At 48.6% G+C, this 25,000-nt stretch overlaps 1 protein-coding gene across 8 annotated transcripts in view; it reads right to left on the bottom strand.

The window, feature by feature from the left end:
• LOC106591960 (protein CBFA2T1) overlaps positions 1–25,000 on the bottom strand; it is a 141,763-nt gene that overhangs the window by 4,660 nt on the left and 112,103 nt on the right. Inside the window, exons 7-10 of one of the 8 annotated variants that reach the window (XM_045695081.1) lie at positions 23,440–23,525; positions 17,716–17,929; positions 14,960–15,019; positions 2,049–2,239 (exon numbers count right to left, since the gene is read on the bottom strand). In XM_045695081.1, coding sequence (XP_045551037.1) covers positions 2,049–2,239; positions 14,960–15,019; positions 17,716–17,929; positions 23,440–23,525 — 551 coding nt within the window. Of the gene's footprint in view, positions 1–2,048; positions 2,240–14,959; positions 15,020–17,715; positions 17,930–23,430; positions 23,526–25,000 lie in introns of all 8 variants that reach the window. The other 7 variants (XM_045695080.1, XM_045695083.1, XM_045695082.1 and 4 more) reach the window with 7 other exon arrangements.

The following is a 25,000-nucleotide window of genomic DNA, read 5'->3' on the forward strand; positions in this document are numbered from 1 at the left end:
TGGAAGGCTCCTAAACAGTTACTGAGCCATACTCTGGAAGGCTCCTAAACAGTTACTGAGCCATACTCTGGAAGGCTCCTAAACAGTTACTGAGCCATACTCTGGAAGGCTCCTAAACAGTTACTGAGCCATACTCTGGAAGGCTCCTAAACAGTTACTGAGCCATACTCTGGAAGGCTCCTAAACATGGCTGAACACAATCAGAGTCAGATGTGGTGCTGAGCGGTGAGTGTTGGTTTCCATGCTAACTGATGAAATGCTGCATACAGGATCCCTACATAGTGATTAGTAAGGCAGCGCTCCCTCCACATCTTCCTCCTCGGCAGAATTGGTACCACCTTTCTAAACACACAGAGAGGCTAATCCGGGGGAAGAGAGCGAAAGAGAGAACGAAAGACTCTTGTTTGGCCGTCTCCTCTTGGAACTGGTGTAGTCTATATCCTGTTTCACGTCTCTCCTCTTGGAACTGGTGTAGTCTATATCCTGTTTCACGTCTCTCCTCTTGGAACTGGTGTAGTCTATATCCTGTTTAGTGTCTCCTCTTGGAACTGGTGTAGTCTATATCCTGTTTCACGTCTCTCCTCTTGGAACTTGTGTAGTCTATATCCTGTTTAGTGTCTCCTCTTGGAACTGGTGTAGTCTATATCCTGTTTCACGTCTCCCCTCTTGGAACTGGTGTAGTCTATATCCTGTTTAGTGTCTCCTCTTGGAACTGATGTAGGCTATATCCTGTTTCACGTCTCTCCTCTTGGAACTGGTGTAGTCTATATCCTGTTTCACGTCTCTCCTCTTGGAACTGGTGTAGTCTATATCCTGTCTAGTGTCTCCTCTTGGAACTATATCCTGTTTCATGTTTAATGAGTCTCACCTCCAGAAGATCCTCACCTGCATTCAGTCCCGTAAAACCTCCCCTTATTTGGAGATATGAAATCTTCCAAAGATATTACTATGATAATCAGATCAGACAGGTATTTTTCAAAACACCCTGAATTTATCTGAGTCTATTTATATATTTATGTGTCCTCTCTTTTCAGAATGACATGTAATGCAATCCTCCTTTTAGAGGGATAATATCTTGAGATTAGGAATACAGAGGAATAGACTACACTCAATATCTCTCCTTGGTTTACACTGTGGTATTGTATAGATGAACTACGATCTACATATTGTATAGAAAGAACATAATGTTGGTCATAGCAGTAGGCTAGAGTCGGACACTTTATATGGAATCTGTACTCCGGAGGGTGAATGAAACCCTCTTGGTGAGGTGTGTCCGATCTGCCAGGTCATCAATGTAAATATACATTTTATTTTTTTAACTGACTTGCCTGGTTAAATAAACATAAACATGAATAATAAATCAATGATAAATACATTCTGGTATAATAAATACATTCTGGTATAATAAATGTATAATAAAAACATTCTGGTATAATACATGTATAATAAAAACATTCTGGTATAATACATCTATAATAAATACATTCTGGTATAATACATCAATAATAAATACATTCTGGTATAATACATCAATAATAAATACATTCTGGTATAATACATCAATAATAAATACATTCTGGTATAATACATCAATAATAAATACATTCTGGTATAATAAATACATTCTGGTATAATAAATACATTCTGGTATAATAAATGTATAATAAATACATTCTGGTATAATACATCTATAATTAATACATTCTGGTATAATACATCTATAATAAATACATTCTGGTATAATACATCTATAATAAATACATTCTGGTATAATACATCAATAATAAATACATTCTGGTATAATACATCTATAATAAATACATTCTGGTATAATAAATACATTCTGGTATAATACATCTATAATAAATACATTCTGGTATAATACATCAATATTACAGACATTCTGGCACATAATAGATCAATAATAAATACATTCTGGTATAATAAATACATTCTGGTATAATACATCTATAATAAATACATTCTGGTATAATACATCAATATTACAGACATTCTGGCACATAATAGATCAATAAAGTGTATCCTACCTCACTGGAGTCCTCCTGCTGGTTGATGACAGTCAGTGCGTCCTCCGCTGCCTGTCTCTTGGCCTCTGCCACAGTCCGCTCCATCTTGGACCGCTCCGTGCTGATCATCTGATGGGCCTTCCTCTCCGCCTCTGAAACCGCCTTCTGGAGCTCTGACATGGCCTGGCGCTTCACCTCGTTCACAGCCTCTTCTGAAACACATTCAGAGATATCCTCAAGGACCCAATCAGCACCCTAACCCCCTACCCCCTAACCCTTCTGGAGCTCTGACATGGCCTGGCGCTTCACCTCATTCACAGCCTCTTCTGAAACACATTCAGAGATATCCTCAAGGACCCAATCAGCCCCCTAACCCCCTAAACACTACCCCCTAACCCTAACTCCCTACCCCTAACCTACCCTAACCCCCTACCCCTTAACCCTAACCCTTTAAACAATATTTCCTGCAACAACCTAAATTGTAATTGAAAAGCATATAAATACGCCTGTCTGGATTTGATTAGAGATTTGATAAAAAATTCAAGTCTGATGCTACTTGAGTAGTAGAATTGAATGAGTCCTATATTATAGACATTTAATGAGCCCTACATTATTATAGACATTTAATGAGCCCTACATTATTATAGACATTTAATGAGCCCTACATTATTATAGACATTTAATGAGCCCTACATTAAAGGCATTTTATGAGCCCTACATTATTAAAGACATTTAATGAGCCCAAGCCTTAATGATTGTACCGCTATCCAATACTTATGCAGTACATGTGATATCATATGTTATCAAAAACATACTGTATATTATGATATAGGCTACTGCACATTACACACAACAGAAGAACATCACAGACCCATAGATGTAGCTAGCTATATGCTCTCTGGGTAAATAAATGAAACTAGCTGCAGTAGGCTAATCTTTTTTAGTGTGAACTGTATTACTGTACTGTATTATGCTGTATTATATGGACTGGAATTACACACATTGTCCAAACCCTGATAAAGCAGGGAGAGAACACGCATTTCTGGTGCAGCACATGCTGCCTACAAAGTTACAAGTATTGGCTAGTGAATTTGATTTACATTTGGAAATATAATAGGGCCAATTTGTACAATTAGTAGGCTGACGCATACAGTTGAATTTGGAAGTTTACATACACTTAGGTTGGAGTCATTAAAACTTGTTCTTCAACCACTCCACAAATTTCTTGTTAATAGTATCACAATTCCAGTGGGTCAGAAGTTTACATACACTAAGATGACTGCGCCTTTCAACAGCTTGGAAAATTCCAGAAAATGATGTCATGGCTTTAGAAGCTTCTGATAGGCTAATTGACATCATTTGAGTCAATTGGAGGTGTACCTGTGGATGTATTTCAAGGCCTACCTTCAAACTCAGTGCCTCTTCGCTTGACGTCATGGGAAAATCTAAATAAATCAGCCAAGACCTCAGAAAAAAAATTGTAGACCTCCACAAGTCTGGTTCATCCTTGGGAGAAATTTCCAAACGCCTGAAGGTACCACGCTCATCTGTACAAACAATAATACGCAAGTATAAACACCATGGGACCACGCGGCCGTCATACCGCTCAGGAAGGAGATGTGTTCTGTCTCCTAGAGATGACCGAATTTTGGTGCGAAAAGTACAAATCAATCCCAGAACAACAGCAAAGGACCTTGTGAAGATGCTGGAGGAAACAGGTACAAAAATATCTATATCCACAGTAAAACGAGTCCTATATCGACATAACCTGGAAGGCCGCTCATCAAGGAAGAAGCCACTGCTCCAAAACCGGCATAAAAAAGCCAGACTACGGTTTGCAACTGCACATGGGGACAAAGATCATACTTTTTGGAGAAATGTCCTCTGGTCTGATGAAACAAAAATAGAACTGTTTGGCCATAATGACCATCGTTATGTTAGGAGGAAAAAGGGGGAGGCTTGCAAGCCGTAGAACACCATCCCAACTGTGAAGCACGGGGGTGGCAGAATCATGTTGTGGGGGTGCTTTGCTGCAGGAAGGACTGGTGCACCTCATAAAATAGATGGCATCATGAGGGGGGAAAATTATGTGGATATATTGAAGCCACATCTCAAGACATCAGTCAGGAAGCTAAAGCTTGGTCGCAAAGGGGTCTTCCAAATGGACAATGACCTCAAGCATACTTCCAAAGTTGTGGCAAAATGGCTTAAGGACAACAAAGTCAAGGTATTTGAGTGGCCATCACAAAGCCCTGACCTCAATCCTATAGAACATTTGTTGGCAGAACTGAAAAAGCGTGAGCGAGCAAGGAGGCCTACAAATCTGACTCAGTTACACCAGCTCTGTCAGGAGGAATGGGCCAAAATTCACCCAACTTATTGTGGGAAGCTTGTGAAAGGCAACCCAAAACGTTTGACCATGTAATAGGCCTGGGTGTAGCTGGTGCAGAGGAGTCAGGCACAGGACTGCAGAGATGAGTAATACACGTAATTTTACTCAAGACTTACAAATACAAGTCGATAATACCTAGCCCACAATACAAACCGTAAATACAACAAACAATCACTCACAAACAAACATGGGGGAACAGAGGGTTAAATAATGAACCAGTAATTGGGGGAATGAAACCAGGTGTGTAAGACAAGGACAAAACAAATGGAAAATGAAAAGTGGATTGGCGATGGCTAGCAGGCCGGTGACGTCAACCGCCGAACGCCGCCCGAACAAGGAGGTGGACCGACTTCAGCAGAAGTTGTGACAGTACCCCCCCTTGACGCGCGGCTCCAGCAGCGTGCCGACACCAACCTCGGGAATGACCCGGAGGACGAGGCGCAGGGCGATCCGGGTGGAGACGGTGGAACTCCCGCAGCAACGAAGATTCCAAGACATCCACCGGCACCCAGCATCTCTCCTCCGGACCGTACCGTACCCCTCCCACTCCACAAGGTACTGAAGGCCCCTCGCCCAAAGCCTCGAGTCCAGGATGGCTCAAACAGCATATGCCGGGGCCCCCTCGATGTCCAGAGGGGGCGAAGGAACCTCCCGCACCTCAGACTCCTGGAGCGGACCAGCCACCACCGGCCTGAGGAGAGACACATAGAACGAGGGATTCATACGGTAATCTGGGGGAAGCTGTAACCTGTAGCATACCTCGTTCAGTCTCCTCAAGACTTTGAATAGCCCCACAAACCATGGGCCCAGCTTCCGGCAGGGCAGGCGGAGGGGCAGGTTTCGGGTCGAGAGCCAGACCCGGTGCCCCGGTGTGAACACTGGGGCCTCACTGTGGTGGCGGTCGGAGCTCGCCTTCTGCCGCCTCACAGCCAGTTGCAGGTGCACATGAGCGGCATCCCAGGTCTCCTCCGAGCGCTTAAAACATTCGTCCACCGCAGGAGCCTCGATCTGGCTCTGATGCCAAGGTGCCAGAACCGGCTGATACCCCAGTACTCACTGGAAGGGGGAGAGGTTAGTGGAGGAGTGGCGGAGTGAGTTTTGGGCCATCTCTGCCCAGGGGATGAACGCTGCCCACTCCCCCGGCCGGTCCTGGTAATATGACCACAGAAACCTACCCACATCCTGGTTTACTCTCTCCACCTGCCCGTTACTCTCGGAGTGAAAACCTGATGTGAGGCTGACCGAGACCCCCAGACATTTCATGAACACCCTCCATACCCTGGACGTGAACTGGGGACCCTGATCAGAGACTATGTCCTCAGGCATCCCATAGTGCCGGAAGACGTGAGTGAACAGGGCCTCCGCAGTCTGTAGGGCCGTAGGGAGACCGGGCAAAGGGATGAGACGGCAGGACTTAGAAAACGAATCCACAATGACCAGGATCGTGGTGTTGCCCTGTGAGGGAGGAAGATCCGTCAGGAAGTCCACCGACAGGTGCGACCACGGCCGTTTTGGAATGGGTAGGGGTTGTAACTTCCCTCTAGGCAGGTGTCTAGGAGCCTTGCACTGGGCAGGAGGAAACATAAACCCTCACGTCCAAGGTGGACCACCAGTACTTCCCACTAAGACAGCGCACTGTCCGACTGATGCCCTGATGACCAGGGGAGGGTGACGTGTGGGCCCAATAGATCAACCGGTCGCGGACAGCAGACGGAACATACAGACGCCCAGCTGGACACTGGAGAGGAGTGGGCTCTGTACGTACGCGTCCAGCTCCCACATTACCGGTGCCACCAGGCAAGAGGCCGGGAATATGGGAGTGTGATCCATGGACCGCTCCTCTGTGTCATACATCCGGGACAGTGCGTCTGCCTTAGCATTCTGGGAACCTGGTCGGTAGGACAGGGTGAACACAAAACGAGTAAAAAAACATGGCCCACCTTGCCTGGCGAGAGTTCAGTCTCCTCGCCGCCCGGGATGTACTCCAGATTGCAATGGTCAGTCCAGATGAGAAAAGGGTGTCTCGCTCCCTCAAGCCAATGTCTCCACGCCTTCAGAGCCTTGACGATAGCCAACATCTCCCGGTCCCCCACATCATAGTTTTGCTCCACCGGGCTGAGCTTCTTCGAAAAGAAGGCACAGGGGAGGAGCTTCGGTGGCATACCTGAGCGCTGAGAGAGCACAGCTCCTATCCCAGCCTCGGACGCGTCCACCTCCACTATAAATGCCAAGGAGGGATCAGGATGAGCCAGCACGGGAGCCGAGGTAAACTTAGCCTTCAGGTGACCAAAAGCCCTGTCCGCCTCAGCCGACCACTGCAGTTGCACCGGTCCCCCCTTCAGCAGTGAGGTAATGGGAGCCGCTACCTGACCAAAACCCCGGATAAACCTCCGGTAGTAGTTGGCAAACCCTAAGAACCGCTGCACCTCCTTTACCGTGGTGGGAGTCGGCCAATTACGCCCTGACGTGGAAATGCGGTACCCTAGGAAAGAGACGGGCTGTTGGAAGAACAGGCATTTCTCAGCCTTGACGTACAGGTCATGCTTCAACAGTCGACCAAGCTCCCTGCGCACCAGGGACACATACTCGGCGCGTGTAGCGGAGTATATCAGAATGTCATCGATATACACCACTACACCCTGCCCGTGCAGGTCCCTGAAAATCTCGTCAACAAAGGCCTGGAAGACTGATGGAGCATTCATCAACCCGTACGGCATGACGAGGTACTCATAGTACCCTGAGGTGGTACTAAATGCCGTCTTCCACTCGTCCCCCTCCCGGATACGCACCAGGTTGTAAGCGCTCCTGAGATCCAATTTTGTGAAGAAGCGCGCGGTTGTGCAAACCCACAGTTTCATCAGATGTCCGGGTGGCTGGTCTCAGACCATCCCGCAGGTGAAGAAGCCGGATGTGGAGGTCCTGGGCATGGTTACACATGGCCTGCGGTTGTGAGGCCGGTTGGATGTACTGCTAAATTCTCCAAAACGACATTGGAGGTGGCTTATGGTAGAGAAATGTACATTGAATTACCTGGCAAGAGCTCTGGTGGACATTCCTGCAGTCAGCATTCCAATTGCATGCTCCCTCAGAACTTCAGAAATCTGTGGCATTGTGTTGTGTGACAAAACTCCACATTTTAGAGAGGCCTTTTATTGTCCCCAGCACAAGGTGCACCTGTGTAATGATCCTGCTGTTTAATCAGCCTCTTGATATGCCACACGTGTCAAGTGGATAGATTATCTTGGCAAAGGAGAAATGCTCACTAACAGGGATGTAAACAAATGTGTGGACAACATTTTAGAGAAATAAGCTTTTTGTGGATATGGAAAATTTCTGGGATCTTTTATTTCAGCTCATGAAACATGGGACCAACACTTTACATGTTGCTTTTTATATTTTTTGTTCAGTATAAGTTACTCCTAAAGAGTGGAGATCCTTTTTCATCAAGTAAACATTACAATATATAATCTGAGAATCCTAGTAGACCTTGACTCTTACCTTGTATTTCTCATCAGTTATCTCATTTTGTGTGATCAGGCTTTCATAAACAATGATCAGCAGTGAGCTAATTTCACTGTAGGCTTATTATTGTCTAATTACTTTGCACATGCAAGACTAATTTACTATACTTTTTTCAAAAAAGGAAGTAATTCTGTGATGTTTAATTGGTTTGATCCACTAGAGAGAAGATAGTACACGCATACATCATTGGAAAATAAACTACACTGACAATTTCTGCGTTTGATAAAGACGAGTAGTCGACACGAAGATCCTTTTGTTTTGGCTTTTCACTGTATTCCATATGAGGTAATTTATCAGGTCATCCCTTAGTATATTTATTTCAATTTAAATCCAAATGTAAGAGATACACTTTCAGCTCATTTGGCGTCGGCACGTTCTCTAACCTTAAACATGTGGGTGGTAAATTTAACGTCAGAAGCGAGACGACTGCTTTTTTTTTGTTTGCCTACATCAAGGCTGTAACTTGACTAATTGTTTATGCAAATCAGGCAATTTATATTTAAATTATGCATTTCTATTGTGCTCCCAACAGCACAGCAGAGGAGGAGGAGGAAGAGAAGAGGAGGAGGAGGGGGAGAGGAGGAGGAGGGGGAGAGGAGGAGAAGGAGAGAGGAGGATGAGGGGAGGAGGTGCAGAGGAGGAGGGGGGAGGAGGAGAGAGGAGGAGGAGGGGAGGAGGTGCAGAGGAGGAGGGGAGGAGGAGGAGGAGGAGAGGAGGAGGAGGAGGAGGAAGACATTGTGCATGGCGTGTGTGTGTCTGGTGTCTGAATGTTTATCACCGACTGTAAACGTTTAACCTCCAACAGATGCGTTGGTTGCCAATCCTCCGTTGTATAAAATCCTCTACAGGAATCACAGGGCCGTGAAAAAGGATTTGCACCCTTTTCTACATTTCTCTACTTTTGCAAATTTTTGATACTGAATTAAATCAGATCTTCAACCAAAACCACATTTTAGATAAAGCGAACCTGAGTGAACAAATAAGACAACAATGCCCCCCTTTACACTCAATAACTGGTTGTGCCACCTTTAGCTGCAATGACTCCAACCAAACACAAATGTCGTTGAGTTAAAGCAGTTCTGCATGGAAGAGTGGGCCAAAATTCCTCCACAGCAATGTGAGAGACTTTTCAAAAACTACAGGAAGTGTTTGGTTGCAGTCAAAATATGCGAAAAAAATTGAGAAAATCAGAAAGGGGCAAATACTTTTTCACGGCCCTGTACGTCTCCACTGGATAAATATGCTGGCGAGCCTAACACATACATAACACATACATACACATAAAACATTATTATTGAGAGCGGAAGATAAGAAATATATAATGTAATTATATATTATAATTATATATAATTCATTGTAATTTAAGATCATACGTGTGATTCAATCATACACTCTAAGAAAAAAAAGTGTTCGAAAAGGGTTCTCGACTGTTACCATAGAATAACTCTTTTTGCTTCCAGGTAGAACCCTTTTTTGGTTCCAGGTAGAACTCTTTTTGCTTCCAGGTAGAACTCTTTTTGCTTCCAGGTAGAACACTTTTTGCTTCCAGGTAGAACTCTTTTGAGTTCCATTTAGAACCCTCTGTGTAAAAGGTTCAACAAAGAACTCAAAAGGGTTCGTACCAAATGGGTTCTACCTGGAACCAAAAAGGGTTCTTCAAAGGGGACAACCAAATAACCCTTTTAGGGTCTAGATAGCTCACTGTACGGAGAGGCTGACTTCATAGACTGAACCAGATATCCACAAACCTATGAGCAGAAGCTCAGCCAATTGTTGGGTATTTTAAAAGCGAAGGATCTTTCATTGTGATTGATCTAAACTGTTAAACCAGAATGTACTGTTTACGCGCTGCGCTGGAGTCATGGAAATTGCTCCGGCGCAGTTTGATAAGTAACCCTTGTTTCTGGGCTTGTGATTACACAAATGAGACGTTCCAAATGGCACCCTATTCCCTACATCGTGCACTACTTTAGACCAGAACCCTATGGGGTAGTGCACTACTTTAGACCAGAACCCTATGGGGAAGTGCACTACTTTAGGCCAGACCCCAATGGGGTAGTGCACTACTTTAGACCAGAACCCTATGGGGTACTGAACTACTTTAGACCAGAGCCCTATGGGGAAGTGCAGTACTTCAGACCAGAACCCTATGGGGTAGTGCACTACTTTAGACCAGACCCCAATGGAGTAGTGCACTACATTTAACCAGGGATCCTGGTGATGCTATCTAAAGGAACGAGGAGCGTGGTAGTCTCCCAGGGTGTCTGGTGATGCTATCTAAAGGAACGAGGAGCGTGGTAGTCTCCCAGGGTGTCTGGTGATGCTATCTAAAGGAACGAGGAGCGTGGTAGTCTCCCAGGGTGTCTGGTGATGCTATCTAAAGGAACGAGGAGCGTGGTAGTCTCCCAGGGTGTCTGGTGATGCTATCTAAAGGAACGAGGAGCGTGGTAGTCTCCCAGGGTGTCTGGTGATGCTATCTAAAGGAACGAGGAGCGTGGTAGTCTCCCAGGGTGTCTGGTGATGCTATCTAAAGGAACGAGGAGCGTGGTAGTCGCCCAGGGTGTCTGGTGATGCTATCTAAAGGAACGAGGAGCGTGGTAGTCTCCCAGGGTGTCTGGTGATGCTATCTAAAGGAACGAGGAGCGTGGTAGTCTCCCAGGGTGTCTGGTGATGCTATCTAAAGGAACGAGGAGCGTGGTAGTCTCCCAGGGTGACTGGTGATGCTATCTAAAGGAACGAGGAGCGTGGTAGTCTCACAGAGATCCTGGTGATGCTATCTAAAGGAACGAGGAGCGTGGTAGTCTCCCAGGGTGTCTGGTGATGCTATCTAAAGGAACGAGGAGCGTGGTAGTCTCCCAGGGTGACTGGTGATGCTATCTAAAGGAACGAGGAGCGTGGTAGTCTCCCAGGGTGTCTGGTGATGCTATCTAAAGGAACGAGGAGCGTGGTAGTCTCCCAGGGTGTCTGGTGATGCTATCTAAAGGAACGAGGAGCGTGGTAGTCTCCCAGGGTGTCTGGTGATGCTATCTAAAGGAACGAGGAGCGTGGTAGTCTCCCAGGGTGTCTGGTGATGCTATCTAAAGGAACGAGGAGCGTGGTAGTCTCCCAGGGTGTCTGGTGATGCTATCTAAAGGAACGAGGAGCGTGGTAGTCTCCCAGGGTGTCTGGTGATGCTATCTAAAGGAACGAGGAGCGTGGTAGTCTCCCAGGGTGTCTGGTGATGCTATCTAAAGGAACGAGGAGCGTGGTAGTCGCCCAGGGTGTCTGGTGATGCTATCTAAAGGAACGAGGAGCGTGGTAGTCTCCCAGGGTGTCTGGTGATGCTATCTAAAGGAACGAGGAGCGTGGTAGTCTCCCAGGGTGTCTGGTGATGCTATCTAAAGGAACGAGGAGCGTGGTAGTCTCCCAGGGTGACTGGTGATGCTATCTAAAGGAACGAGGAGCGTGGTAGTCTCACAGAGATCCTGGTGATGCTATCTAAAGGAACGAGGAGCGTGGTAGTCTCCCAGGGTGTCTGGTGATGCTATCTAAAGGAACGAGGAGCGTGGTAGTCTCCCAGGGTGACTGGTGATGCTATCTAAAGGAACGAGGAGCGTGGTAGTCTCCCAGGGTGTCTGGTGATGCTATCTAAAGGAACGAGGAGCGTGGTAGTCTCCCAGGGTGTCTGGTGATGCTATCTAAAGGAACGAGGAGCGTGGTAGTCTCCCAGGGTGTCTGGTGATGCTATCTAAAGGAACGAGGAGCGTGGTAGTCTCCCAGGGTGTCTGGTGATGCTATCTAAAGGAACGAGGAGCGTGGTAGTCTCCCAGGGTGTCTGGTGATGCTATCTAAAGGAACGAGGAGCGTGGTAGTCTCACAGGGATCCTGGTGATGCTATCTAAAGGAACGAGGAGCGTGGTAGTCTCCCAGGGTGTCTGGTGATGCTATCTAAAGGAACGAGGAGCGTGGTAGTCTCCCAGGGTGACTGGTGATGCTATCTAAAGGAACGAGGAGCGTGGTAGTCTCCCAGGGTGTCTGGTGATTCTATCTAAAGGAACGAGGAGCGTGGTAGTCTCCCAGGGTGTCTGGTGATGCTATCTAAAGGAACGAGGAGCGTGGTAGTCTCACAGGGTGTCTGGTGATGCTATCTAAAGGAACGAGGAGCGTGGTAGTCTCCCAGGGTGTCTGGTGATGCTATCTAAAGGAACGAGGAGCGTGGTAGTCTCCCAGGGTGTCTGGTGATGCTATCTAAAGGAACGAGGAGCGTGGTAGTCTCCCAGGGTGTCTGGTGATGCTATCTAAAGGAACGAGGAGCGTGGTAGTCTCCCAGGGTGCCTGGTGATGCTATCTAAAGGAACGAGGAGCGTGGTAGTCTCCCAGCTGTCTGGTGATGCTATCTAAAGGAACGAGGAGCGTGGTAGTCTCCCAGGGTGTCTGGTGATGCTATCTAAAGGAACGAGGAGCGTGGTAGTCTCCCAGGGTGCCTGGTGATGCTATCTAAAGGAACGAGGAGCGTGGTAGTCTCCCAGGGTGCCTGGTGATGCTATCTAAAGGAACGAGGAGCGTGGTAGTCTCCCAGAGATCCTGGTGATGCTATCTAAAGGAACGAGGAGCGTGGTAGTCTCCCAGGGTGTCTGGTGATGCTATCTAAAGGAACGAGGAGCGTGGTAGTCTCCCAGGGTGTCTGGTGATGCTATCTAAAGGAACGAGGAGCGTGGTAGTCTCCCAGGGTGTCTGGTGATGCTATCTAAAGGAACGAGGAGCGTGGTAGTCTCCCAGGGTGTCTGGTGATGCTATCTAAAGGAACGAGGAGCGTGGTAGTCTCCCAGGGTGTCTGGTGATGCTATCTAAAGGAACGAGGAGCGTGGTAGTCTCCCAGGGTGTCTGGTGATGCTATCTAAAGGAACGAGGAGCGTGGTAGTCTCCCAGGGTGTCTGGTGATGCTATCTAAAGGAACGAGGAGCGTGGTAGTCTCCCAGGGTGTCTGGTGATGCTATCTAAAGGAACGAGGAGCGTGGTAGTCTCCCAGGGTGTCTGGTGATGCTATCTAAAGGAACGAGGAGCGTGGTAGTCTCCCAGGGTGTCTGGTGATGCTATCTAAAGGAACGAGGAGCGTGGTAGTCTCCCAGGGTGTCTGGTGATGCTATCTAAAGGAACGAGGAGCGTGGTAGTCTCCCAGGGTGCCTGGTGATGCTATCTAAAGGAACGAGGAGCGTGGTAGTCTCCCAGGGTGTCTGGTGATGCTATCTAAAGGAACGAGGAGCGTGGTAGTCTCCCAGGGTGTCTGGTGATGCTATCTAAAGGAACGAGGAGCGTGGTAGTCTCCCAGGGATCCTGGTGATGCTATCTAAAGGAACGAGGAGCGTGGTAGTCTCCCAGGGTGTCTGGTGATGCTATCTAAAGGAACGAGGAGCGTGGTAGTCTCCCAGGGTGCCTGGTGATGCTATCTAAAGGAACGAGGAGCGTGGTAGTCTCCCAGGGTGTCTGGTGATGCTATCTAAAGGAACGAGGAGCGTGGTAGTCTCCCAGGGTGACTGGTGATGCTATCTAAAGGAACGAGGAGCGTGGTAGTCTCCCAGGGTGTCTGGTGATGCTATCTAAAGGAACGAGGAGCGTGGTAGTCTCACAGGGTGTCTGGTGATGCTATCTAAAGGAACGAGGAGCGTGGTAGTCTCCCAGGGTGTCTGGTGATGCTATCTAAAGGAACGAGGAGCGTGGTAGTCTCCCAGGGTGCCTGGTGATGCTATCTAAAGGAACGAGGAGCGTGGTAGTCTCCCAGGGTGTCTGGTGATGCTATCTAAAGGAACGAGGAGCGTGGTAGTCTCCCAGGGTGTCTGGTGATGCTGAATTCTGTTTAAATCTATGTTACCTGTTCTATTTTCCAGACCGGGTAATTATTTCCTTCGTGCTTGGTCAATCAAGGGGATAATTTATTTTCTCCAGGGCTTTCAGAAGAAAGTAAATGTGGGTAAACTAATGAAAACTCTCTGTAGAAGAGAAACAATTATCTAATACCTACCAGTTAGTCTTCAAAATTATCACAAATCACCACTCTGTTTAAAAAAAAAATATTATCATTAAAGAATATTGTAATAATCGCTGGTAAGAGAGAGAGAGGAAAGAGTTCATTCCTACTGTTAAACCAATAAGTTAATGTAGAGAGACCAGCTACTTACTGATGCTGATCAGCCAGGACAGACCAGCTACTCACTGACACTGATCAGCCAGGACAGACCAGCTACTCACTGACACTGATCAGCCAGGACAGACCAGCTACTCACTGACACTGATCAGCCAGGACAGACCAGCTACTCACTGACACTGATCAGCCAGGACAGACCAGCTACTTACTGCCACTGATCAGCCAGGACAGACCAGCTACTTACTGCCACTGATCAGCCAGGACAGACCAGCTACTTACTGCCACTGATCAGCCAGGACAGACCAGCTACTTACTGATGCTGATCAGCCAGGACAGACCAGTTACTCACTGACACTGATCAGCCAGGACAGACCAGCTACTCACTGACACTGATCAGCCAGGACAGACCAGCTACTTACTGCCACTGATCAGCCAGGACAGACCAGCTACTTACTGATGCTGATCAGCCAGGACAGAAGTTTATGCTCTTTATTAACTTATGGAATGTTCTGGAATAGCTTTCGTAGGAAACCTCCCCAAACTACAAAATATTTTTAGAGTGCTGTGTGGTGTGTGTGTGTGTGTGTGTGTGTGTGTGTGTGTGTGTGTGTGTGTGTGTGTGTGTGTGTGTGTGTGTGTGTGTGTGTGTGTGTGTGTGTGTGTCTACCAGTGCTCCCTGTCTGCAGTGGAGGAGGTTGCAGACATGGGGTGAGACTGAGAGTCTAAAAAATGTTATTCTTATCCACAGCCAGCCATGAAAAAGGAGGGAGGAAGAGAGGGAGAGAGAGAGAGAGAGGGAGGGAGAGAGAGCGAGAGGGAGGGAGAGAGAGAGAGGGAGAGAGAGACGAGAGAGAGAGAGAGAGAGAGAGAGAGAGAGAGAGAGAGAGAGGTGTTCACCAGCTTTCTTCCAGATCTCTTCAGGTACGTATCCGGTCGTCACTGATCTGTTGAGAATCTCTGGAAGACAGAAACACAACTAGTAGACACACAGCCCAGTGAACTAGTAGACACACAGCCCAGTGAACTAGTAGACACACAGCCCAGTGAACTAGTAGACACACAGCCCAGTGAACTAGTAGACACACAGCCCAGTGAACTAGTAGACACACAGCCCAGTGAACTAGTAGACACACAGCCCAGTGAACTAGTAGACACACAGCCCAGTGAACTAGTAGAAACACAGCCCAGTGAACTAGTAGACACACAGCCCAGTGAACTAGTAGACACACAGCCCAGTGAACTAGTAGACACACAGCCCAGTGAACTAGTAGACACACAGCCCAGTGAACTAGTAGACACAGCCCAGTGAACTAGTAGACACACAGCCCAGTGAACTAGTAGACACACAGCCCAGTGAACTAGTAGACACACAGCCCAGTGAACTAGTAGACAGACACACAGCCCAGTGAACTAGTAGACAGACACACAGCCCAGTGAACTAGTAGACACAGCCCAGTGAACTAGTAGACACACAGCCCAGTGAACTAGTAGACACACAGCCCAGTGAACTAGTAGACACACAGCCCAGTGAACTAGTAGACACACAGCCCAGTGAACTAGTAGACACACAGCCCAGTGAACTAGTAGACACACAGCCCAGTGAACTAGTAGACACACAGCCCAGTGAACTAGTAGACACACAGCCCAGTGAACTAGTAGAAACACAGCCCAGTGAACTAGTAGACACACAGCCCAGTGAACTAGTAGACACAGCCCAGTGAACTAGTAGACACAGCCCAGTGAACTAGTAGACACAGCCCAGTGAACTAGTAGACACACAGCCCAGTGAACTAGTAGACACACAGCCCAGTGAACTAGTAGACACACAGCCCAGTGAACTAGTAGACACACAGCCCAGTGAACTAGTTGACACACAGCCCAGTGAACTAGTAGACACACAGCCCAGTGAACTAGTAGACACACAGCCCAGTGAACTAGTAGACACACATCCCAGTGAACTAGTAGACACAGCCCAGTGAACTAGTAGACACAGCCCAGTGAACTAGTAGACACACAGCCCAGTGAACTAGTAGACACACAGCCCAGTGAACTAGTAGACACACAGCCCAGTGAACTAGTAGACACACAGCCCAGTGAACTAGTAGACACACAGCCCAGTGAACTAGTAGACACACAGCCCAGTGAACTAGTAGACACACAGCCCAGTGAACTAGTAGACACACAGCCCAGTGAACTAGTAGACACACAGCCCAGTGAACTAGTAGACACACAGCCCAGTGAACTAGTAGACACACAGCCCAGTGAACTAGTAGACACACAGCCCAGTGAACTAGTAGACACACAGCCCAGTGAACTAGTAGACACACAGCCCAGTGAACTAGTAGACACACAGCCCAGTGAACTAGTAGACACACAGCCCAGTGAACTAGTAGACACACAGCCCAGTGAACTAGTAGACACACAGCCCAGTGAACTAGTAGACACACAGCCCAGTGAACTAGTAGACACACAGCCCAGTGAACTAGTAGACACACAGCCCAGTGAACTAGTAGACACACAGCCCAGTGAACTAGTAGACACACAGCCCAGTGAACTAGTAGACACACAGCCCAGTGAACTAGTAGACACACAGCCCAGTGAACTAGTAGACACACAGCCCAGTGAACTAGTAGACACAGCCCAGTGAACTAGTAGACACACAGCCCAGTGAACTAGTAGACACACAGCCCAGTGAACTAGTAGACACACAGCCCAGTGAACTAGTAGACACACAGCCCAATGAACTAGTAGACACAGCCCAGTGAACTAGTAGACACACAGCCCAGTGAACTAGTAGACACACAGCCCAGTGAACTAGTAGACACACAGCCCAGTGAACTAGTAGACACACAGCCCAGTGAACTAGTAGACACACAGCCCAGTGAACTAGTAGACACAGCCCAGTGAACTAGTAGACACACAGCCCAGTGAACTAGTAGACACACAGCCCAGTGAACTAGTAGACACACAGCCCAGTGAACTAGTAGACACAGCCCAGTGAACTAGTAGACACACAGCCCAGTGAACTAGTAGACACACAGCCCAGTGAACTAGTAGTCACACAGCCCAGTGAACTAGTAGACACACAGCCCAGTGAACTAGTAGACAGACACACAGCCCAGTGAACTAGTAGACACAGCCCAGTGAACTAGTAGACACACAGCCCAGTGAACTAGTAGACACACAGCCCAGTGAACTAGTAGACACACAGCCCAGTGAACTAGTAGACACACAGCCCAGTGAACTAGTAGACACAGCCCAGTGAACAAGTAGACACACAGCCCAGTGAACTAGTAGACACAGCCCAATGAACTAGTAGACACACAGCCCAGTGAACTAGTAGTCACACAGCCCAGTGAACTAGTAGACACACAGCCCAGTGAACTAGTAGACAGACACACAGCCCAGTGAACTAGTAGACACAGCCCAGTGAACTAGTAGACACACAGCCCAGTGAACTAGACAGTGATAAAACACACAGCAGTAAAAGGTAATGGAGGAGGGTTAGTGTAGTTATCTTGTCTGCTCTGTGTCCTGCTGCCTCCTTTCTGATAACTGGTACTATAGTATAATGAAGATAGTTATACCTGTAGTGTAGTTATCCTGTAGTGTAGTTATACCTGTAGTGTAGTTATCCTGTAGTGTAGTTATACCTGTAGTGTAGTTATCTTGTCCTGTAGGACTCTGCTGTCTGCTCTGGGTCCTGCTGACTCCTTTCTTCAGGTCCTCCGCGTCGCTGTATCGTCTGATCCAGTAGTTAAGCTCCTCCCTGTCTGCCTCCTGGCAGCGCCGCAGCACGGTGAGAGAACGCCTCGTCTTCTCTACCATGTCCATGATGCAGTTCAGCAGCTGAGGAGGGGGAAGGTACTGTATCAGGAAGAGGAGGGGGAAGGTACTGTATCAGGAAGAGGAGGGGGAAGGTACTGTATCAGGAAGAGGAGGGGGAAGGTACTGTATCAGGAGGAAGGTACTGTATCAGGAGGAAGGTACTGTATCAGGAGGAAGGTACTGTAACAGGAGGAAGGTACTGTATCAGGAGGAAGGTACTGTATCAGGAGGAAGGTACTGTATCAGGGGGAAGGTACTGTATCAGGAAGAGGAGGGGGTAGGTACTGTATCAGGAAGAGGAGGGGGAAGGTACTGTATCAGGGGGAAGGTACTGTAACAGGAGGAAGGTACTGTATCAGGAGGAAGGTACTGTATCAGGAGGAAGGTACTGTATCAGGAGGAAGGTACTGTATCAGGAGGAAGGTACTGTATCAGGAGGAAGGTACTGTATCAGGGGGAAGGTACTGTATCAGGGGGAAGGTACTGTATCAGGAGGAAGGTACTGTATCAGGGGGAGGAGGGGGAAGGTACTGTATCAGGAAGAGGAGGGGGAAGGTACTGTATCAGGGGGAAGGTACTGTAACAGGAGGAAGGTACTGTATCAGGAGGAAGGTACTGTATCAGGAGGAAGGTACTGTATCAGGAGGAAGGTACTGTATCAGGAGGAAGGTACTGTATCAGGAGGAAGGTACTGTATCAGGGGAAGGTACTGTATCAGGAGGAAGGTACTGTATCAGGGGGTAGGTACTGTATCAGGAGGAAGGTACTGTATCAGGGGGTAGATACTGTATCAGGGGGAGGAGGGGGGAAGGTACTGTATCAGGGGGAAGGTACTGTATCAGGAGGAAGGTACTGTATCAGGAGGAAGGTACTGTATCAGGGGGTAGGTACTGTATCAGGAGGAAGGTACTGTATCAGGAGGAAGGTACTGTATCAGGAGGAAGGTACTGTATCAGGAGGAAGGTACTGTATCAGGAGGAAGGTACTGTATCAGGGGGAAGGTACTGTATCAGGAGGAAGGTACTGTATCAGGAAGAGGAGGGGGAAGGTACTGTATCAGGGGGAGGAGGGGGGAAGGTAATGTATCAGGGGGAAGGTACTGTATCAGGAGGAAGGTACTGTATCAGGGGGTAGGTACTGTATCAGGGGGAAGGTAATGTATCAGGAGGAAGGTGCTGTATCAGGGGGAAGGTACTGTATCAGGAGGAAGGTACTGTATCAGGAGGAAGGTACTGTATCAGGGGGAAGGTAATGTATCAGGAGGAAGGTGCTGTATCAGGGGGAAGGTACTGTATCAGGAGGAAGGTACTGTATCAGGGGGAAGGTACTGTATCAGGAGGAAGGTACTGTATCAGGAGGAAGGTACTGTATCAGGAGGAAGGTACTGTATCAGGAGGAAGGTACTGTATCAGGGGGAAGGTACTGTATCAGGGGGAAGGTACTGTATCAGGAGGAAGGTACTGTATCAGGAAGAGGAGGGGGAAGGTACTGTATCAGGAGGAAGGTACTGTATCAGGGGGAAGGTACTGTATCAGGAGGAAGGTACTGTATCAGGAGGAAGGTACTGTATCAGGAGGAAGGTACTGTATCAGGGGGAAGGTACTGTATCAGGGGGTAGGTACTGTATCAGGAAGAGGAGGGGGAAGGTACTGTATCAGGGGGAAGGTACTGTAACAGGAGGAAGGTACTGTATCAGGAGGAAGGTACTGTATCAGGGGGAAGGTACTGTATCAGGAGGAAGGTACTGTATCAGGGGGAAGGTACTGTATCAGGAGGAAGGTACTGTATCAGGGGGAAGGTACTGTATCAGGAGGAAGGTACTGTATCAGGAGGAAGGTACTGTATCAGGAGGAAGGTACTGTATCAGGGGGAAGGTACTGTATCAGGGGGAAGGTACTGTATCAGGAGGAAGGTACTGTATCAGGGGGTAGGTACTGTATCAGGAGGAAGGTACTGTATCAGGGGTAGGTACTGTATCAGGGGGAGGAGGGGGGAAGGTACTGTATCAGGGGGAAGGTACTGTATCAGGGGAGGAGGGGGGAAGGTACTGTATCAGGGGAGGAGGGGGGAAGGTAATGTATCAGGGGGAAGGTACTGTATCAGGAGGAAGGTACTGTATCAGGAGGAAGGTACTGTATCAGGAGGAAGGTACTGTATCAGGAGGAAGGTACTGTATCAGGGGGAAGGTACTGTATCAGGAGGAAGGTACTGTATCAGGAAGAGGAGGGGGAAGGTACTGTATCAGGGGAGGAGGGGGGAAGGTAATGTATCAGGGGGAAGGTACTGTATCAGGAGGAAGATGCTGTATCAGGGGGGAGGTACTGTATCAGGAGGAAGGTACTGTATCAGGAGGAAGGTACTGTATCAGGGGGAAGGTAATGTATCAGGAGGAAGGTGCTGTATCAGGGGGAAGGTACTGTATCAGGAGGAAGGTACTGTATCAGGGGGAAGGTACTGTATCAGGGGGAAGGTACTGTATCAGGAGGAAGGTACTGTATCAGGAAGAGGAGGGGGGAAGGTACTGTATCAGGAGGAAGGTACTGTATCAGGGGGAAGGTACTGTATCAGGGGGAAGGTACTGTATCAGGGGGAAGGTACTGTATCAGGGGGAAGGTACTGTATCAGGAAGAGGAGGGGGAAGGTACTGTATCAGGGGGAAGGTACTGTATCAGGAGGAAGGTACTGTATCAGGGGGAAGGTACTGTATCAGGAGGAAGGTACTGTATCAGGGGGAGGTACTGTATCAGGGGGAAGGTACTGTATCAGGAGGAAGGTACTGTATCAGGGGGAAGGTACTGTATCAGGGGGAAGGTACTGTATCGGGGGGAAGGTACTGTATCAGGAGGAAGGTACTGTATCAGGAAGAGGAGGGGTAGGTACTGTATCAGGAAGAGGAGGGGGGAAGGTAATGTATCAGGAGGAAGGTACTGTATCAGGGGTAGGTACTGTATCAGGGGGAAGGTACTGTATCAGGAAGAGGAGGGGGTAGGTACTGTATCAGGGGGAAGGTACTGTATCAGGAAGAGGAGGGGGTAGGTACTGTATCAGGAAGAGGAGGGGGAAGGTAATGTATCAGGAGGAAGGTACTGTATCAGGGGGTAGGTACTGTATCAGGGGGAGGTACTGTATCAGGAAGAGGAGGGGGAAGTTACTGTATCAGGGGGAAGGTAATGTATCAGGAAGAGGAGGGGGGAGGTACTGTATCAGGGGGAGGTACTGTATCAGGAAGAGGAGGGGGAAGTTACTGTATCAGGGGGAAGGTAATGTATCAGGAAGAGGAGGGGGAAGTTACTGTATCAGGGGGAAGGTAATGTATCAGGAAGAGGAGGGGGAAGTTACTGTATCAGGGGGAAGGTACTGTATCAGGGGGAGGTACTGTATCAGGAAGAGGAGGGGGAAGTTACTGTATCAGGGGGAAGGTACTGTATCAGGGGGAGGTACTGTATCAGGGGAGGTACTGTATCAGGGGGAAGGTACTGTATCAGGAAGAGGAGGGGGAAGGTACTGTATCAGGGGGTAGGTACTGTATCAGGGGGAAGGTACTGTATCAGGAGGAAGGTACTGTATCAGGAGGAAGGTACTGTATCAGGGGGAAGGTACTGTATCAAGGGGGGAAGGTACTGTATCAGGGGGAAGGTACTGTATCAGGGGGAAGGTACTGTATCAGGAGGAAGGTACTGTATCAGGGGGAAGGTACTGTATCAGGAGGAAGGTACTGTATCAGGAGGAAGGTACTGTATCAGGGGGAAGGTACTGTATCAGGAAGAGGAGGGGGAAGGTACTGTATCAGGAGGAAGGTACTGTATCAGGGGGAAGGTACTGTATCAGGAGGAAGGTACTGTATCAGGGGGAAGGTACTGTATCAGGAGGAAGGTACTGTATCAGGGGGAAGGTACTGTATCAGGAAGAGGAGGGGGAAGGTACTGTATCAGGGGGAAGGTACTGTATCAGGAGGAAGGTACTGTATCAGGAGGAAGGTACTGTATCAGGGGGAAGGTACTGTATCAGGGGGAGGTACTGTATCAGGAGGAAGTCACACGACAAGTGTGAAGCCTCATTTATACCCTACGCAGTAGACAATGCAACAACTAGAAATTCCTATGGCCATCTTGGGTAGTTGCAAAAATGACGCAGACGTGTGCAGACCCGCAATTATTGTCATTTTTGTAATTTAGCGGACGTGCTTATGCAGAGCGACTTACACTTATAAACTTGACTAAATTATGAAGGATCGCCATTGTGCGTCGGTGTTCTTGCGTTGCATACAAATGGAATAAATTAGGCCCATTTATCACCCTGCACTGTAACCTGTAGATAGTCAAGCCTCCTGCCTGATGCTGGGGTATGTCTGTAGTTATCACCCTGCACTGTAACCTGTAGATAGTCAAGCCTCCTGCCTGATGCTGGGGTATGTCTGTAGTTATCACCCTGCACTGTAACCTGTAGATTGTCAAGCGTCCTGCTGGGGAATGTAGTTCTGGGGTTTTATATGCTGCTGTAATGAATTGGCTTCCTAACACACTTAGTGCATTGGCTATTCCTTAACTCTCACATGCAAATACATCTACAAACACATCTACAAATAAATATACAAATACACATACATATACATAAAAACAAATAATTGGTTTTGTTTTCAGTAAAACATATACTCTATGAGCCACACAGGTACAGGTACAGGTACAGACACAGATACAGGGACAGGGACAGATACAGGGACAGGGACAGATACAGGTACAGGTACAGGGACAGGGACAGATACAGGGACAGGGACAGATACAGGTACAGGTACAGGGACAGGGACAGATACAGGGACAGGGACAGATACAGGTACAGATACAGGGACAGGGACAGATACAGGGACAGGGACAGGGACAGATACAGGGACAGGGACAGGTACAGGGACAGGGACAGGGTCAGGGACAGGGACAGGGACAGATACAGGTACAGATACAGGGACAGGGACAGATACAGGGACAGGGACAGGTACAGGTACAGGGACAGGGACAGGGACAGGGACAGGGACAGGGACAGGGGAAGGGGCAGGGACAGGGACAGGGGCAGGGACAGGGACAGGGACAGGTACAGGTACAGGGACAGGGACAGGTACAGGGACAGGGACAGGGACAGGGGAAGGGGCAGGGACAGGGACAGGGGCAGGGACAGGGACAGGTACAGGTACAGGTACAGGTACAGGGACAGGGACAGGGACAGGGACAGGGACAGGGACAGGGACAGGGACAGGGACAGGGGAAGGGACAGGGACAGATACAGGTACAGGTACAGGGACAGGTACAGATACAGATACAGGTACAGGTACAGATACAGATACAGGTACAGGTACAGGTACAGATACAGATACAGGTACAGGTACAGGTACAGATACAGATACAGGTACAGGGACAGGTACAGATACAGGTACAGGTACAGGTACAGATACAGATACAGGTACAGGGACAGGGACAGGTACAGATACAGGTACAGGGACAGGGACAGGTACAGGTACAGCACAGTTGGTATAGTAATAAAAATGTTATTACTTTTCTTACATGGTCAAGGTGCTTCCATTCCTCCCCCCATTCTCTGTCTGTCAACCGATGGTCAATCACCTCTTCCTCACGAGCCCCGTGCATCCCTTCATCAATCGGGGGGGTGAGAGGGAGAGAGGGAGGTGGGGGAGAGAGGGGGGAGAGAGGGAGAGAGAGAGAGCGAGAGAGAGAGAGAGAGGGAGAGAGGGAGAGAGAGAGAGAGAGAGTCAGTCAGTCTATAGAAAAAGATACAAGTGCCCACTGTCCCCTCCATCCTCTCTCTACTGTTCCCTCCATCCTCTCTCTACTGTCCCCTCCATCCTCTCTCCACTGTTCCCTCCATCCTCTCTCCACTCTTCCCTCCATTCTCTCTCCACTGTCCCCTCCATCCTCTCTCCACTCTTCCCTCCATCCTCTCTCCACTGTTCCCTCCATCCTCTCTCCACTCCATCCTCTCTCTACTGTTCGCTCCATCCTCTCTCCACTGTTCCCTCCATCCTCTCTCCACTCCATCCTCTCTCTACTGTCCCCTCCATCCTCTCTCTACTGTTCCCTCCATCCTCTCTCTACTGTCCCCTCCATCCTCTCGCCACTCTTCCCTCCATCCTCTCTCCACTGTCCCCTCCATTCTCTCTCTACTGTCCCCTCCATCCTCTCTCCACTCTTCCCTCCATCCTCTCTCCACTCTTCCCTCCATCCTCTCTCCACTCTTCCCTCCATCCTCTCTCCACTCTTCCCTCCATCCTCTCTCCACTCTTCCCTCCATCCTCTCTCCACTGTTCGCTCCATCCTCTCTTTACTGTTCCCTCCATCCTCTCTCCACTCTTCCCTCCATCCTCTCTCCACTCTTCCCTCCATCCTCTCTCCACTGTCCCCTCCATCCTCTCTCTACTGTTCCCTCCATCCTCTCTCCACTCTTCCCTCCATCCTCTCTCCACTCTTCCCTCCATCCTCTCTCCACTGTCCCCTCCATCCTCTCTCCACTGTCCCCTCCATCCTCTCTCCACTGTTCCCTCCATCCTCTCTCCACTCTTCGCTCCATCCTCTCTCCACTCTTCCCTCCATCCTCTCTCCACTGTTCCCTCCATCCTCTCTCCACTCTTCGCTCCATCCTCTCTCCACTGTTCGCTCCATCCTCTCTCTACTGTTCCCTCCATCCTCTCTCCACTCTTCCCTCCATCCTCTCTCCACTCTTCCCTCCATCCTCTCTCTACTGTTCGCTCCATCCTCTCTCCACTCTTCCCTCCATCCTCTCTCCACTGTTCCCTCCATCCTCTCTCCACTCTTCCTTCCATCCTCTCTCCACTTTTCCCTCCGTCCTCTCTCCACTTTTCCCTCCATCCTCTCTCCACTCTTCCCTCCATCCTCTCTCCACTGTTCCCTTCATCCTCTCCACTATTCCCTCCATCCTCTCTCCACTTTTCCTTCATCAGCAATGAGAGAGAAGAAAGTGGAAGAGATTAAAAAATATTTTTAGTTTGTTCCAAATGAGACTGAATATTCCACCCTATTCCCTATATAGTGCACTACTTTAGACCAGAGCCCTATGGCACCTTATTCCCTATATAGTGCACTACTTTAG

This window comes from Salmo salar, chromosome ssa14 (assembly GCF_905237065.1).
Source record: "Salmo salar chromosome ssa14, Ssal_v3.1, whole genome shotgun sequence".
Classification (NCBI taxonomy): Eukaryota; Metazoa; Chordata; class Actinopteri; order Salmoniformes; family Salmonidae; genus Salmo; species Salmo salar.